The sequence below is a fragment of the Diadema antillarum genome, unplaced genomic scaffold (genome assembly GCF_040938485.1).
Source record: "Diadema antillarum isolate AM-2024a unplaced genomic scaffold, OU_Dant_1.0 seq00000661_RagTag, whole genome shotgun sequence".
NCBI lineage: Eukaryota > Metazoa > Echinodermata > Echinoidea > Diadematoida > Diadematidae > Diadema > Diadema antillarum.
In genome coordinates, this window is record NW_027271573.1 from 137,646 (window position 1) to 154,734 (window position 17,089).

General features: G+C 38.3%; 2 protein-coding genes across 2 annotated transcripts in view; both read right to left on the minus strand.

Annotated features, from left to right (window-relative positions):
* Positions 1-16,272, minus strand: part of LOC139736674 (tachykinin-like peptides receptor 99D) — a 73,575-nt gene extending 57,303 nt beyond the window's left edge. The window contains exon 1 of the mRNA XM_071647423.1: positions 16,207-16,272. The gene's annotated coding sequence lies outside the window, so the exon portion shown is untranslated. The remainder of the gene's footprint in view (positions 1-16,206) is intronic.
* LOC139736673 (tachykinin-like peptides receptor 99D) lies at positions 16,203-16,838 on the minus strand. Its single transcript, XM_071647420.1, has one exon. The coding sequence runs from the start codon at positions 16,836-16,838 to the stop codon at positions 16,203-16,205; it is 636 nt and encodes a 211-aa protein (XP_071503521.1).
* Positions 16,839-17,089: the final 251 nt, after the last annotated feature.

Consider the following 17,089-nt stretch of genomic DNA (forward strand, 5'->3'; position numbering starts at 1 on the left):
GTGGAAAGCAACACGAGGTTTGCACGTCCGTGTAGAAACAGTTGCACAAACATAATCAGATCACGCGCTGAATTTTGAATCTATATCATAACGCCTGACAAGCCAATGATGTATGTAATTGCCTCCAGGAGAAAAAAAAAAAAACTTACAGCAGTATAAGTGCTTGAATAAGTAAAAATCTGGGAATATGATTCCGCGCAGCTTATGCCAAGCACAGACACGCCATAACAAACATACTCTTCAAAGATTTCTGTAAAGGTGGATCACAACATACGTCATATCTAACCATGATAGATTCATTCCATTATTTGCTTCTTTTATATCCTTTTGCGGATGTATGTTTGAATCAGTGTATCTTTACGTATGTTCCTAACAATGGTGATTTGCACCACGTAATTAATGTAATAAGCTTGCATTTATGACGCTATAGTGACGGTGATTACGACGGGGGAAACGTTGAGCTGTAAAAGGAAATCTCGTGTGATAATGTCGGAGAAGGAATTATTGCACAGCATGCAAGAAGAGTCTCACAGATCTGTCAAATGGTTTCCGGTTGTGCTAAAATAGGTCGGGGTCGTGGAAGGATGAGACGATATTGAAATATATATGATTCATACGCAAGACTAAAAATCTACCGCCTGTCTCCCACTTCGACTGCCATGATTCTTGAGTGTCTGCTTGTCTTTTAATACCTGTTGCTTTTTTTTTTCTCTCATAAATTCACCCCGAGTTGAAAGATGATGCACTTCAATGCATCTCATGAGAACGAACTTTAACAGCAGGCCTCTTCTTCCCTAACGCCCGTGGCATGTGTCCCTTCGTTCCCTAACAATGGAAGAGGACTAATCGCCCCTGACTGAAGTACGAGTTCTGCCTCGATAGCAGGATGTGCACTGGCGCTCTTGATTTTGTGGGCTGCCCGTCTTTAGACAGGTCAAACTATTATTCCTTATTCTCTTCCCCTCACTACCAAATAATCAACCACCACATCTCTCCACTCCTCTCTATCACTGTCTATCCCTCTTTATCTCTCTCTCATACACTCACTGTCTATTTCCCTATCTATCTATCTATCTATCTATCTATCTTTCTTTCTTTCTTTCTTATTTTCTTTCTTTCTAACTTTCTATCTTATCCATGTATCTATCGTTCTGTCTATCTTTCTATCTATCTATCTATGTATCTATCTATCTACCTCTAATTCCATCCTTTATCCCTCTATCTATATATATATTTTTCATGATATTCCCTTCATCCCTTTCATTATCTTCATTTTTATTACTAGCTTGCACTCTCAGAAGGATTTAGTGTTTTAATTGGAGAATTTGAATTTGAACATATGCCTCGTGCTGATGATTCTATACTTGACTTCTGTGAAACAAAATCAGTCTATAAATGCAATTTAAATGTCAGTAATGAGAAAAGTTGAGCAGGTTAAATGTGAACAGATCAAAAACTAATTTAGTTTGGAGGGTTGAGGACAGCAAAAATTAAAAGAATCAATATTTGGAGATTATGTTAATCAAATGAACATTTAAGAGTTTCATATTTCAAAGGAAGGTTAAAATCAAGGAAGAATTAAACCTTTGACATCTTTCGGACATGGTTAAAGACTCGTAGGATGTGGAAAAAAGGGATTCAACTAAAATGAAAAAGGTGCACAGATAAAAAACATTATTTTCTGGCAAAACTAAATTATATGTCACCTCTGCCACAAGACAGGGCCCAGGTATACTTTGATACGACTTTCGCTTCCTCTTCTCTTTCTTTCTCTCTCTCTCTCTCTCTCTTTGTCTTAATGATTAAAATCATGATTACAGAGAAAGAAAAACTTTCTTAAACCTGCCATCATAATTCCTTTCGACAAAGCACCTCGTAGGATGATTTGTGGGTGTGTTTCTGTCTTATTTTTCTTTCCGTATTCATCAATCATCCTTATTTTCCATCTTGCGTAATGTGCTACAACTATAAATCGTTAAAAAAATGAAAATCAACACAACATTTTCTGGTGTGAGTATATTCTGAGCTTTAAGCATGATAGTCAAGCCACACATCTTTGGAAAACAAAATCTTAAAGGGATGGTACAGTATTGGTGGAGATGAAAATTGGGCTTTAACTTTTTTTGCGAGATACCAAGAAAACACTTATGAAACAGAGCATACCATTTTAGAGGAATTCAAATTCAAAGGGCTTGGAATAGCTGAAACATCCAAAAAACAAATTAAAACAAAACAGTCGTAATAAAAGGTGGGTCCCACACTTTACTAGAATTGCTCTGTTTTCGATATCTCGGCCAATTCAAAACCAATTTTCTAACATTGAATCCCTCTTGGAATTACATGCTCTTTCATATTTCATAAGAGGTTTCTCACTATCTTACCAAAACTGTACGATCCCTTTAAGATATTCATTTAAAGAATTCTGCAAAAAGATGTGATCATGACTGATTATCTGTGTTCAAAACTCCGTTTTCGTAAAGTATAGACACAGGCATATACATGTATAAGCATCCTGAATTTTATGATTACTATTTCGTATACATGGAGTCATCAAAAAAAAATTATCATTTATGAGAATTTCGATGTCATCTTGTCAGACATCAATTGATGTAACATCCCATTTTTCAACGTGAAATTCATTCGCTTCCGTTTTACAACACACACACTTCTAACAGTCTTCGAGAGTCTAATGAGATGAGCATTTTTCGACATATTTCAACAAATTCGCATGCTCTCTTTAAAAAGAAAACCATGCGGATAAAATATATGACTCTGTGAGTAGCATATAATTGTACTCACAGAAAACAATTTTCATTTGTGTATGTGTGTGTGTGTTTGTGTCTGATTTCCAGTCATTTGGTTGTTTCTTCACTTGCTTTTAGAATACTTCCATCACATTCTAGCTACGATATACCGGCTTTACATCGTCCCCGTTGACAGGTGTTTTACAATTGCTTCTGACCTTTCAGCCACCGCATTTTAACGCATATTATTTCAAAAATATTGCAACATTGAAATGCTACACGTCTGAACCACGCAGCTGTATAATGCTCATCTTTTTCACACTTTCAAACTACTCGACCTAACCGAATACTCTTCATCAGTTTGTCGAATGTTTCATTGGTTAGTTTTCCGCTTTGTTTCCTTAGTATCAAGTATCAATGATTAATCGAAACAAGTGGCATGCTTCTCGAGTGAGTAGCGCGGCACATTTTTCATCCACTTCACCATCGCAGTCGTACAGAGAATATAGATGGCGCGCCTTGTAGATTCAGCTGTTCACGGAGAAAGAAAGAAAAGAAAAAAATATTTGTTGGTCAATGACAGTTTGCATGGCTGAATTCGAGGAGATCGGAATGGCACGCACATTAAACGTTTGACCAATATCATATTGATTAAACATTATAGCAATCAATAGGTACGACACCTGGATCATTTAGTTTGCTCTGTTAATATTTCTTTTTCTCTTTTTTTTTTTCTCTCGCTGCTGGCGTAAGGAGATTGTGTTTTTTGTTTTTATTTTTTTCCCCGAGTGGTCCGGATTGAAAGGAGATGTGTTATGGGAATAAAGAGTCGTCTTCCAAGAACCCTCAATGCCTCCTCCCTTTCTCTCTCCCTCTTTCTCTCTCTCTCTTTCTCTATTTGCCTCTCTGCTCTTCTTGCTCTATTTCTTTCTCTCTTTATCTCTATTGTTCTTTCTGCCTGTCTCCCTCCCCAGTTTTGAATATACGCGTCTTTCTGGCTTTCTCTCGTCTGCACGTAAATCTCTTGCTCTGTTTTTTTCTCCTTTGTGTATTTCTTTCTTTCTTTCTTTCTTTCCACCTGTCTGTCTCTGTCTGTCTGTCTGTCTGTGTGTCTGTCTCTCTGTTGTGTTTTGTTTTTCTCTGTTTACCGCGCATTGGTATTGATAAGGAGAAGGAGAAAGGGAAAAGGGCACGGAAAGAAATGCAGGGCCGATAATTGAAGTGATTCTTGTTTTTAATGCGGCCGTGCGAGGGAATTGATCCTCGCTAGAAAACAGGAAACGCAACCGCTTTCAACCATGTGGTAGGGAACAGATGTAGGGAACGCTGGACCAATGGCGAACAGGAGGTGAAGGCGACATTTTCGAGATGGTCATCCAATCCAGGTGGGCTCACCACGGTGAACTCTTTGTGGATACAGATGTTTTTTTCTCCTTTTTTTATTGACCTTTAGATACTGGCATGGTCAGTCGTGTTCGTTTCTTTATACATTGATTATCTCTGAGACTTTTTTTCTTAAGCATATTGCACAATTTGAAGCATTCAATGACGTGTCTTTTGTTTCTAGCACAGATTTAACAATTTAATTCTTACATTAATATTCGCAGTCCTGGTGATAAATGGTCATCATTCGAATGTGGACATGTTGTTTGTTTATTCTTGCCTCGTCACCCTTTCAATGTTTTATTGGTATAAAGACAAGGCAATAGGTTTCCATGGCATTCATGTAGTTGTGTAGAAAATGATGGGGCAATGATCCTCACAGATAGTGGATAGCGATTTGGCATTTTGAATTTCATACCTGCAAGAGTCTTATTCTCTGCTCTGTAAAATAACAAGTTTTTTGTTGTCCGAATCCTACTGACCTACTGATTCATTTTTCCGATATGTCTATTGAAAATTGTATTTCAACAGTTGCGATCTTATTCACTAGAAATACAATGGGTGACACTTCATAAAAATGGCTCGGTCACGAATACCATTAAGAACTGCTACGAACGCCGTACGAACGACTTTTTAGACAATTTCGCAAGATCTTCTTAAGAAAGCTGTACGAAACCAGCGTTCGTAGACCGTTCGTAGACCGTTCGTAAGTTCGTAGCCCGGTCGATGGTCTTGTCCAAGATTTTTTTTTTTTTAATTTCGTACTAAACCCTCTCTTCGTTTGGCGGCTGTAACTCCAGAATTCGTACGAACAGGTCATTCGTACGAACGCATCGTTCGTACGAACCTTTGTGACCGTAGCTTATTGTAGCACATCTTCTCCCCTTTGCATCAATAAATTCATTCTTTCATTCAATGAGCCTTGTCTGCCTTTGACTGTTTTATCATGACAATATCGGAATTCATAGTCGGGGTGTTTGTTCCAAGTTCATCGTGTCACTCCCGACAACCAGGGATAGCCTGGTGGCAATATCGCTGTCCAGAAAGTAGTAAATTACAGACTCGAATCCTACTAGCTCCTTTTCCGACATGCTTGTTAAAAATTGTATATCATCAGTTGTGATCTTATTCACTAGAAATGCAGAGGGTCACACTTCATTAAAAAATATTTCATCGCACCCCTGAATGTTCTCGATAAACAGTTGCAGATCATATCAATATTGTAGATCAGCAGTTGCGATCTTATTCACTAATATAAAGAGGGTGACACTTGATAAAAAATATCTTATTGCACCCCTGAATGTTCCCGATAAACAGTCGCACTGCACAAGGTCGGTATTGCTCAACGCACAGTGCCACCGAAGTGAGGGGGCAGCTCGAACAGAAAGAAAACAGTCTATCCAAGAAATGACCATTCTTACAATCATTATTGTATAGTTATCATTATAATCATATTGGTACTGTTTCTCATGTCATTATCATTATAACAAGCATTATCATTGCTGTTATAATCATCATCATTATTATCATCATTGTTATCACTACTGCTACTATCATCACTATAAAAATTGTTCTATGTCATTGTATGTGTCGGCTGGACTGGAACACAGCTGACGTAGAAAATGAACGACGATTTGAACTACCTCCGTTTCTCGACGAAAAACAATGCGAAAACAAAATAGGTCTTTTTTGTTGTTGTTGTTTCTCGAAAGATTATATTTCAAGAGGGCCCAGACTAACGCTTATCCCATGCACACCACATCCTATGACATGTGATATTCAAATCCCAATGAAAAGGAAATAAAAAACTAAAGGGAGTGAAAGAAGCATCGAGCGATTTTTGATTAATCAAAGCGTAGTGCTGAGTGATGAAGCTCATATTATCCCTTCTCCCGTGTCCCTCCGAAAGCCTAATTCACATACCCGGCTCTTCTTCATCCTTTGCCATAGCTCAACCCGAGAAGACACGACTATATTGTACCGAAACATATCAGTACATCACTATGGTTGCTCTGGGCAGCGATAGAGTGATTTTTTTTTTTCGTGATTAAAAAACCCGGGCGTACCGCAAGAACCCAAAACCTTCCAGACGATTTTGATCCATATTTTCCGTTTTCCCCCTGACCTCAATCCTACAAGTTAATCGGCTGAATCTCTCCCCTTCTATATCCTCCGGGGTTCGTTTTTTCCTTTTGTTTTTCCTGTAGTCACTGTTCCACGTCAAAATAGATGAAAAATGGTGAAATAATGTTCATCAATATTCGATGAGGTATGCACCTTCAAAACTGGACTACCCATCGGACAGACTTTTTCATTTTCTTGTTTGTGGTGCGTGAAAGCAACAGGCAAGAGAAATCGTGAAAGTGATGGAGCTAATACCCGTAGAGAGAAATGACAAACTCGGCGATAACATTAAAGATGAGAACAGGGTAGCCAGAGGAAAAATATATAATCAGTCACAAGTAGGATAATGTGAATTCAGTCATATATATATATATATATATATATGTGTGTGTGTGTGTGTGTGTGTGTGTGTGCGTGAATTCAGTCATATATATATATATATATATATATATATATATGTATAAACACTGAAAATATATAATCAGGAAGATCAGTGGATGAATATATTGCCATGATAGATAGATGCCTATAATCATACAGTTGAACATGAGTATTGTGACACGAAATAACGGATAACAGAAACTGGAAACACAATTAGAGAAATGTACAGTATAATCATAGTATATCGAAACGTTGGACAAACGTTTAGGTGGTAGCGCCTCATATGAGTTTAAACATTTATTATTAGATATATTCACGGCCGTGCGGGATTGCCTCCTTACTCCGCGATAGGAGGAGAGACATATAAAGTGGCCGTTGTGTGACATAGTCCGCAACAAGTAGCCCGTGTATGATACATTTCCAATGTGTTGTTATTGTTTGCTTCTATATGTAATAAACTGTACATGTGTTCCTGTAATGCTGACTTCACTGTGTCTTCTTGAGTGTTCTACCACGGTACAACAGCTTGGAGAGTGGTGGTACATGTTCCTGAGAAGACCAACTAGCAAGTCATTGGATTTCGGGTATAATGGTAATGTGACTTGTCGCATAGTCCGTGCCCAATCCAAGTTCCAGCCGCCGCCATTGGATTCCGGGTATATTGGTAATGTGACTTGTCGCATAGTCCGTGCCCAATCCAAGTTCCAGTCGTCGCCGTTGGATTTCGGGAATAGTGGTAATGTGACTTGTCGCATATGCCCTGTGCCCAATCCAAGTTCCAGTCGTCGCCTGAGGAAGTTGGTAACGGTGCGAGACACAACATAATACATGGTAGCATAAAGACTAGTAGTTTTAATAATTTAAAGGGATCGTTGTAAACTGCAACAAAACGAACCCCGCCTACTCGGCCATCCTGACACGGCTCGCGGAGACATTTGTACAGACAGTCAAATACACTCTCTTAATTCACGACGAGAAGGCGAGTTCGTCACAATATATGTAATATATGAATACACAAACACATATAAATATATACATACATATATACATACATATTTAGAGAGACAGACAGATAGACAGAGAGAGAAGGAGAGGGGGAGAGTGATAGAGGCGTATATATCGTTCGTTTGTAGCTCCATGGTTAGAGACACAATCGTCTCTGCGAGAGTAAACTGCGAAGTTCTAGTCAACGCAGGCAAATTCACGAACAGTCCATCTTCCTATTACGAATATCAAACCAAGAATGTAACTGATACTTTGGGTTAGGGTTATGGCAATATAACTTTGCTGTACAAACTGGAACATCTAATGCTCTGCACTTATGCCAGTTCTTCTTGAATGATGTAATATCTCGGTCATGTACTCCACAGCAGAAGAAGAAGGTTTTGATCCACGGATGTTGCTGGGAACGAATTTCAATTGAGTGTATATACACCAAGGTCGAAGACGTATAAGGGATAACGACTTATTCCTTGAATCAGGCGATAGATGCAAAAACACAATATTTGCAAACGACTGGAATCTTCAATGTTGCTTCGCATAAAAGTACAGAATTCAGAAGAACCAACTCCTGCGACACAAAGTTAGCATTTGTAATATATGAGGGGGTCATATCAATCTTTTCGAAGCTTTTCTTTCTCGGATATCTTTTTGAAATAATTGTACTTGACAAGGAACCAAGTTTGCTCCTTTATGGCCAGAAGCCTTCAGCAGTAAACGCCTTATTTTCCAGTGGTCCTTCCAATCTTCCTTAAGAGCGCATGCATCCTGATAGTAAGAAAAGGCCACTAACCGGGCGTCGACCGCTTGAATCTAACTTTGTGACCACTGTGTGGGCTTAAAGTCTTCGGAGTTTTCCTTTCCGAACGTTCAGTACTTTTGGTGAGCATATATCTCAACCACTTGGGAACGAAATGCGTTCGATAACTGTTGAAAGCTCAGCCTACTGTTCAATATCAGCACCCTCGCAACGTCCTCTATACTGCTCTTGAATATTTTCATGTGCGGTTTACCCACCTGAAAAAAGTCGATTTGGTGTTTAGTGACCAAAAGATTTTTTCGTCTGCGAACAGGGGTGCCGCAACACTTACAGTATTCTCTTAGGGTTTTCTATCTCTTTCTTTCTGTTTGTCCCACTTTCTTCCAATATCACAATCCACCCGGTTATAAATCATAATCATCTATCTATCTATCTATCTATCTATCTATCCATCTATCTTTGGCATATGTAGTTTGATATTCTCCATTTATGATTATAGCTGTCCTTTCCACCATTTCGTATCAAAGGTTTATCTGAACCTATTTTCTACCTACCTGACATCTTCCTGGCATATGCAGTCACTTTCGATTATTCATAATATGCCTAACCACCTCCGTATCTATTTCCAACAATCGAAAGTTCTACGTCCATTAGCTTACATCTACCTCCCCTTTATTGCTTGTCCGTTCTTATACAACATATACATATATAAATATAATACAATATTGTATATATATATATACATATATACATATATATATATATATATATATATATATATATATATATATATATATACATATATACATGTATAATGTTTACACGCTATTTCCAGCCATAAGGGGAAATGCGGATTAAATGATAGTTTTTGATAAATTTTACTGAACAGTGGCAACAGTGAAGAGGGTACCCTGGATAGAGAAGGTCGTATTAATATTATTGTCAAAACAGATAAGTTAGATACATTTTGTTTTGTTTCAGAAACAGAATAATAAGGCAGAAAAGGCGATGATTTTGATTAAACACTAATTCGATAAAAACTGCTTCTATCCATCGCGCCACTGTGACACTCCAAGCGTGTACTATCATGAAGGAATGCAAAAATGCGAGAGGACGGCGCTAACGAACGTCATTGCATTGACGTTTAAAGAGGAAGGCGGTATATAATCATCAAACCTACGAGTAGGTTTATCTAGGACCGTGGCTATTGATGACAAACTGAACGATCCTAGACACCTCAATTAACCCGGCAGCTTGGATGACGCCCTAAAGGTCTTTCCTCTTCCTAAGAGCCGGAAATCGGGTGTCTATTTTCCTTTTCCTCTTTGAAGGTGAAAACAGTTAGTGTTTTCTTTTCTTTGTATAAAGGCAAAGAAACGAACGAGGTGATTACTTACGCCCATGTGTATGCGTGGATCATGTATAGTATGTCTATATATAGCTATCTGTCTACATAAATACATCTATCTATCTATTATCTATCTATCTGTATACACAATTTGTATATGTAGCCGACACGTAGTATGTTGTATGTATCTATTATCTATCTATCTGTATACACAATTTTTATGTAGCCTGCACGTCGTATGTATGTATGTATGCATGTGTGAATATGTGTGTGTGTGTGTGTGTGTGTGTGTGTGTGTGTGTGTGTGTGTGTGACATTGTGTGTGTGAATGTGATGACAGTGTGGTAGTCCTATACGTAAAAGGCTTGCTCGTGCCAAGCCTTTTAAACAAGTGTCAGTGTTATCACAACAAATAAATGAATAAATGATGAAATTACAATCCAATGTTCAAAAAAGTCAACTATTCATGCTCTCATGCATTTGCGATTGGCTCTTACGGCTTTCCATATTAAAATGCAACCGAGCGGCCAGGTTGATTTATGACTACGATCACATTTTTCAGAGCAACTATCATAACTGTGACACAAACCGGGACACATTGAGATCAAAACATCAGTTGTATGAAGTACATGATGATAAATCGCTTCGTATCCATAACAGGAGAGACTGAGACTAACCCAAGAGAATAATCATTGCGGCACCCCGGCTTCGGTTTCGGTTTCAGTTTCGGTTTCAGTTTGTTTTATTTTTGCAAAAGGAAAAGAACCTTTGTCACGTAACACCAAATCGACTATTTTCAGGTGCGTAAACCGCACATGAAAATATTCAAGAAAGAGAAAGAAAAAAGTTAGAGACGCACTACGACTTGAGTGAGACAAATGTAACAATTTCAATTTGTTATACAATTCGGATTTTCTGTTATATTTTGAAATAAACTGGACAGGTATTTCTCAGCGGAATTCTATCAGCTCGTGGTGATTGAATACATTTGTCAGCTTAGCGACACCATGAAGCACGTGGAAGAATTTTTATACAATTGTAATTCTATGTCATTCCGTCAACCGCTGTTTTGAATTCAAGGGCTTATTTGAACTTAAATAATTAACAAAATCAGCACTGGTCATTTCAAGATGTTCCAACTGAGCTTAGCGACAAATAACCTGAGATTTACTTAGCCATTTCCTGTCTGGGCGAATAAGTAAATTCAAATCCACAAAGCACGAAACAACTAAACCTAGATCAAGGCCCATCGCTACCTATACGTCATTATTTGTGCATCGTCCTAACTTTCATTCAATGACAGGTATTGAATGGTTCCCATCTTCACCCCCATTTTGTACCATTCAATATTGAACGTTCATTGAGTAGAGTGTGAATGTACTTGTACAGCATAATGACACCTACAGTTACACATCTCAGTTTTTCGTTTTTTTTTTTCAGTTTTCCAGCAAATTGCAAATATACATAAGTTTAGATAGCATTCAATCAATGTGTAAATGCTGGGGGCACATCCTCTTGAAGTGAAAATCTTGTGACCGTGCACACTTAACATAAAAAGCAAGTGGGGATGAAAAACCGAGTTTGACATTGAGAACAAGTCCACGAGTCATACGGCTCATGAGTCATACAGCCCATGAGTTCGACACTAGGTAAAAACAGCCCACGAGTTCGACACTAGGTAAAAACAGCCCACGAGTTCGACAGATATACACGGGGCTTAATGTGTCGATCTCGTGGATCTTGTTAGCTTAGTGTCGAACTCACGGGCTGTATGACTCGTGAGCTGTATAACTCATGGGCCGTATGACTCGTGGACCCGAAAAACCGAGGTAAGGACAAAGACAGATACAGAGACTTAGAGAGTTAAAGATAGAAACAAGGACAGGGACGTAGAAACGGACACACACACGGAGACAAACACCAGAGACCAGCACACAACATGATGTAATTCAGAGCATTGGTGCAGATTGATCAAATGTTTGCTCATGACCATCATACTTATGTTCACATTCTTTTTTTTTTTAGTTCTATTGAGAAGCCTGAATGTAGTTTAAAGAGCTCACCTTTCAAACACATTTGTTTGCATATCTTATAAGTCCACTTTTGGGATGGAGCATTCCCTCTCTGTGTCAAATAGTTTTCTTTATAATGACATGAACTGCGTATATCTGCGTAATGACATGAACTTTCGTATATCTATGTATGACATGTAATATGTTATGCTGTAATTGTATTTTTGTTGGAAATGAAATAAATGAAATGAAATGAAAATGAAATGAAAATTATGTCATTGTGCCCATCTAGAGTACAGGTTTCACCATAATTCTGAGACAGATGCGCGTCCCTTTGGGGACCTTGTTCTTAATTTCGTCTCCACGGTAAAATGCCATGTCGACGAGCGATACATCTATTAATCTTGATTGGATATGCTTTCATGACTACGGAACAGAAACAAAGGTATAATATTGTAATTTTATCATCGCATTCCTCTTTTTAACTGGCCTGTCGTCAAAACCTTTCAGTCGTTTTGAAATGTGCTGTCTACAAAATGACCATTAAAGAGAACACACACACACACACACACACACACTATATATATATATATATATATATATATATATATATATATATATATGCATGCAGGCTTGAAGGACCTTGGTCTTAATTTCGTCTCCACGGTAAAATGCCATGTCGACGAGCGATACATCTATTAATCTTGATTGGATATGCTTTCATGACTACGGAAGAGAAACAAAGGTATAATATTGTAATTTTATCATCGCATTCCTCTTTTTACCTGGCCTGTCGTCAAAACCTTTCAGTCGTTTGAAATGACCATTAAAGAGAACACACACAAACACACATACACACTATACATATATATATATAGATAGATATATATATATATATATATATATATATATATATATATATCTTTTCTATATAAGTTATCGTTGTTCTCATTGTAATCATCATGATAATTAGATATGTCATCATTATCTTACTGGTACGAACTCTCAGCACCAACGTGTCATGGTACAAATTATTCATCATAGCCGATAAAAGTGACTGCATGGTCCCTAACGCCTCATATATCCATTCCGATTGAAACTCATTTTCCTTGCTTCAGAGTTTTCACTACATATGGTATTGTCCCTGTCACGTGCCTGTTGAATTAGACTTTGAATCAAGATGTATTTAGCAGTATGAAACCAGAGAGACAATAAAATCCGCATATTTTGCTGGGTCTGCTCCGTGAATACTTTCATCTTATATTCTTATCGCATGATTTGAGTTTTAAACTGATAATTATGGACAAAAAAAAAAAACTGATCCGATACCATCAGAAGATTGCTTGAAACTGAAATTGACCGAAAAGAGGGCCACCACCAATTCTGATGATACGTACTTTTTCTTTTCGTACATACAGACAAACTCAGCTAGCTGAAGAAAAGCTGACAACTGTGTGTACAAATATATATATATATATATATATATATATATATATATATATATATATATCAAAATTATTAAACTTTTAAACCAATAGCCATTTAGGAAAGCAGTTCAGCAGAGGTATTTCTACATTTATTGACAAACCCTTCTGTAAAAAAAAAGAGAGTGATCTGTTGAGTCATGTCAGTTCTTTAAGTATTAACTGAACTGATTTTGCAATTAAAAGGAGGGCTGAAGATAGCCACTTTTCCTGGATTTGATTTTCACCTGAGTGAAAAACAAAACAAAACAAAACAATAACATAAAAACACACAAAAAATAGAATATGTCTGAGGGAGTCAAAGAATGCATGATTAAAAAAAAATATCAAATGTTAGAAAAGCATTGAATACTGAAAAAAAAGACAACCAAACACAAAAAACACACTACTTTTGGACTTGATCGAATCATTATCCTAACGCATGAGGAACAAAAGGGATTTTTTTTTTTAATTGGACGAACCAAACAAGAAAATTTCGTGCAATGGGCGATATCGTTCATTATAGTTTCCTTTTTTACACAAGGCCTTGCGTTCCGGTTTGATATCAAGCCTAATAAATGATGGCTAAGGTAAATGAAGCGTGTCAAATGAGATAATCTGCCCGGAGGATTCACGCCCACTTTTTCTCTCTTTTTTTTCTTCTTTCTTTACTGCACGGTGATGCAGATCTAAACACACCGTGAGAGTGGATGTCTCACTGATCATGCTATAAAGCTATTCATGCGAGAGGAATGGACGCGCCTTTTTGCACAGTGCCCTACGGGTAGAGCTTATTTACACAATATCACACACATTTATTTTGTCGTTCTTTTCTTTTCTTTTCTTTTCCTTTCCTTCGCAGGTAGGATCCACTGGGAGCGTGGAGACCACGCAACACCTCCTTCTCAACGAAGTAACTATTCCGCTCTCTGGAACTCCCGCGCGATCTTCCGACCCCTTTAAGGGGTAATCACTGCTTATCCCACGATTTTTGATCGCGAGAGCAGCGCACATATACCTGCAGGACAGAAAGCGTTTTAGAAAATTTGACGCTGCGTTGAAGCGCACTGCGAGGGTACATACAGCAGAAGCCTTTGAAGCTCAGTTGTTGTTGTTGGGAATTGGCGGGATCGGCTTTGATTGTTTTGTTTTGTTTTGTTTTGTTTTGGGGCAAAAGTTTTCCCTAAGAGCACTGTTCTATCCTTATTCCTCTAAACAGGGTCTTTTCCCTTTCTGCTTTTCTTCAGCTAAAAACAAGCTGTTATGTTTGGGGTTTTTGTTGTGCTTTTGTGTTCTTGTGTGTGGGTGTACGTGTGTGTGTGTGTGTGTGTGTGTGTGCGCGCGCACGTAGTCCCCTATCTATTTTCTTTTATGCGAATGTTTCAAAAAGAGCACTATTTACATAAAGGAATGTAAATACGAAGAGACTTATGGCGATTAGGGCCCAATTGATTTTGATTGACTCATTTATCTATATTTTGGTACTAGATTTGCCATTAGAAGCTGTTCTAGCTTCAAGAACGAAAAACTTCGTGGACAGTTTAATTCAATAGCCAAAACAAAGAGAAAAAAATCATCCCAGTGTATCATTTACAATCATCATAGAGTAATAACAGCATTACATACCAAATTATACTTAAATTTATTAAAATTTACTAAATACACTAAAATTTCAATTTCGTTATTTCCTCCCGGGAAAACAAGATGATATTTTGATGACCGAATTTTTAAAGGGAGATGGAGAAGAATTGTTTGTCAGAGAAGCAAAGAGTTAAAAGCGATTTATGAATACGCTCATAGTTTATTATCAGATCAAGTATACCAGGGCATACTCTTGAGCAAAGTACTCAAATAATTACTATCACTGGTACTGACACTTGAAAAATTGTACATGAACTTTGTCCAAAACTGCCTTCTCTCTCTTTCGCTCTCTCGTCACCTTTATCATTTGGAAGTTTTAGATGCTTAAGGGTTTATTACGCATTTTATGGTATGCTTAGATCTCTAAAAGAAATTCTTGCAAACCAATGTGCATCTAGCATTTCATAACTTAAAACACTAGATAACTTAAAACACTAGTACCGATATACACCAACAAATCATCACATCGCCCCATTAATGTCCTTGTAATCGTCACTATGACGCCATCACACCAGCGACGGCTTAGAAACGAGAAATTAACGAACATCGAACACAACATCAACAATGGGCGATGTGATTGCATCTTTCATTATGAATTTAAACGCACGTTCAGTCCTAGATAACTTCCATTTTACTGGTAAATTACGATTTTGGCCAGGTAGCGCTGAGAGACGCGTAACCTTTTAAGATTTTACCGCTGATCTTCAAATTTCGCTTTTCCTTGTTGGCGATGGCAGACTGACGATAACTATCTTCACTTCATGCCTAAATTTATAGCTCAGAGCCGAGAGAAATGTCATGATGTTCTGAATTTAACGAGCAATCTTTTCAGACGGTAATAAGACTTCAAGAGTCTTCTACTTGTACCTTCATGCCTTTTTTTTCTTCCTGTCAACACATTTATTCAATATCTTTTTTTTTTCATTTTTTCCTTCAAGAATGAATTAAGTAGATTCGGACACATTGTGTTGTTTAATTTTACGTCATTAACTGGCGATAAGGGATGAATATTAGATGTGACAAGATGAAATTTTCATATCCAAATTAAATATTACTTATGACAATGTGCATAATTATTGTTTTATTGTTGCACACGGCCAAAATTTAAAAACAAAACACACACACACCCACACCCACACACACACACACTCTCACGCACAAATACATAGACACGTAGTTTATGACCCCCAGAGCTTCTCGCTCAGTCACAATAATGTAATATTGACCATCACAGTAAGCACTGTGATTGTTTATGTGCTCGGGTTATGCCAAACTTAGTAGTTTTATTCAACTAAATTAGAAAACAAAAGGGGCCAAGCTGGTTTTTACCCTACATACAATGTATACTCACGCGAGATCGTAGGTTCCGAAAGGTCGACCGTCGGGAGGCCAAACGATGTGGCACTGGATGCGTTCGACGCCGTCCACGTAGACGAACTTGTAGAGTCCACCAAACAGGAACAGCGGGCTCGTCCACGCGCCGGCTACGATCCAAATCGATATCACGGAACCGATTATAACACGCTTTGGCAGGCGTGGCAGGAGCGGGTGCACAATGGCGCGAAATCGGTCCACCGTGACGGCCATAAGGGAGAGAATGCTGGCCACCGCCGAGAGATTGGCCAGGAATTTGGCCATCTTGCAGCCCACGCGGCCAAACGGCCAATTGTCCGTCACAATGTACGTGAACATCAAGGGCATATCGATGGTAGCGATCATGGTGTCGGCTATCGCCAGGTTCAGGAGGAAGTAGTTTGTCACCGTCCTCATTCGCGGATTCGTCAGAACGATCCAGATGACGATGATGTTGCCGAAGGCGGCGACCACCATGACGATCGTCGCCAAGATGCTCCAGCAAATGACGGACTCAACGCTGACCAGGCTCTTCGCGCTGTAATTGAAGTTGTAGACGTAAATGTAGGGAAAGGTAGATTCCGGAGCCGTATACACGCTCGCATTCTGAGACTCTAATCCGGTTTCCATGGTGCCTTCTTGAAATGCTTCCCAAAAAAGTGACTACTTTCCTCCAATCTAAAAAGCCAAGTACTCTAGCTCAATTGCACACATAACTTAGAACTGGATTTTAACGTCTGCGCCAACAAAATATTGGTACTCTCCTTAGACTATTATAAGTGTTGATCTACCGCCAATTAGTCAAAAAAAATTTAATTGGCATTTTGGTTTGAATATGAATGTATTCTGTAATCATTGCGATTAGTCGTCATTTTGTGGAG

Bases quoted from the DNA above. Each gene is read 5' to 3' on its own strand.
- LOC139736673 (XM_071647420.1), bottom strand. From the start codon at position 16,838: ATGGAAACCGGATTAGAGTCTCAGAATGCGAGCGTGTATACGGCTCCG.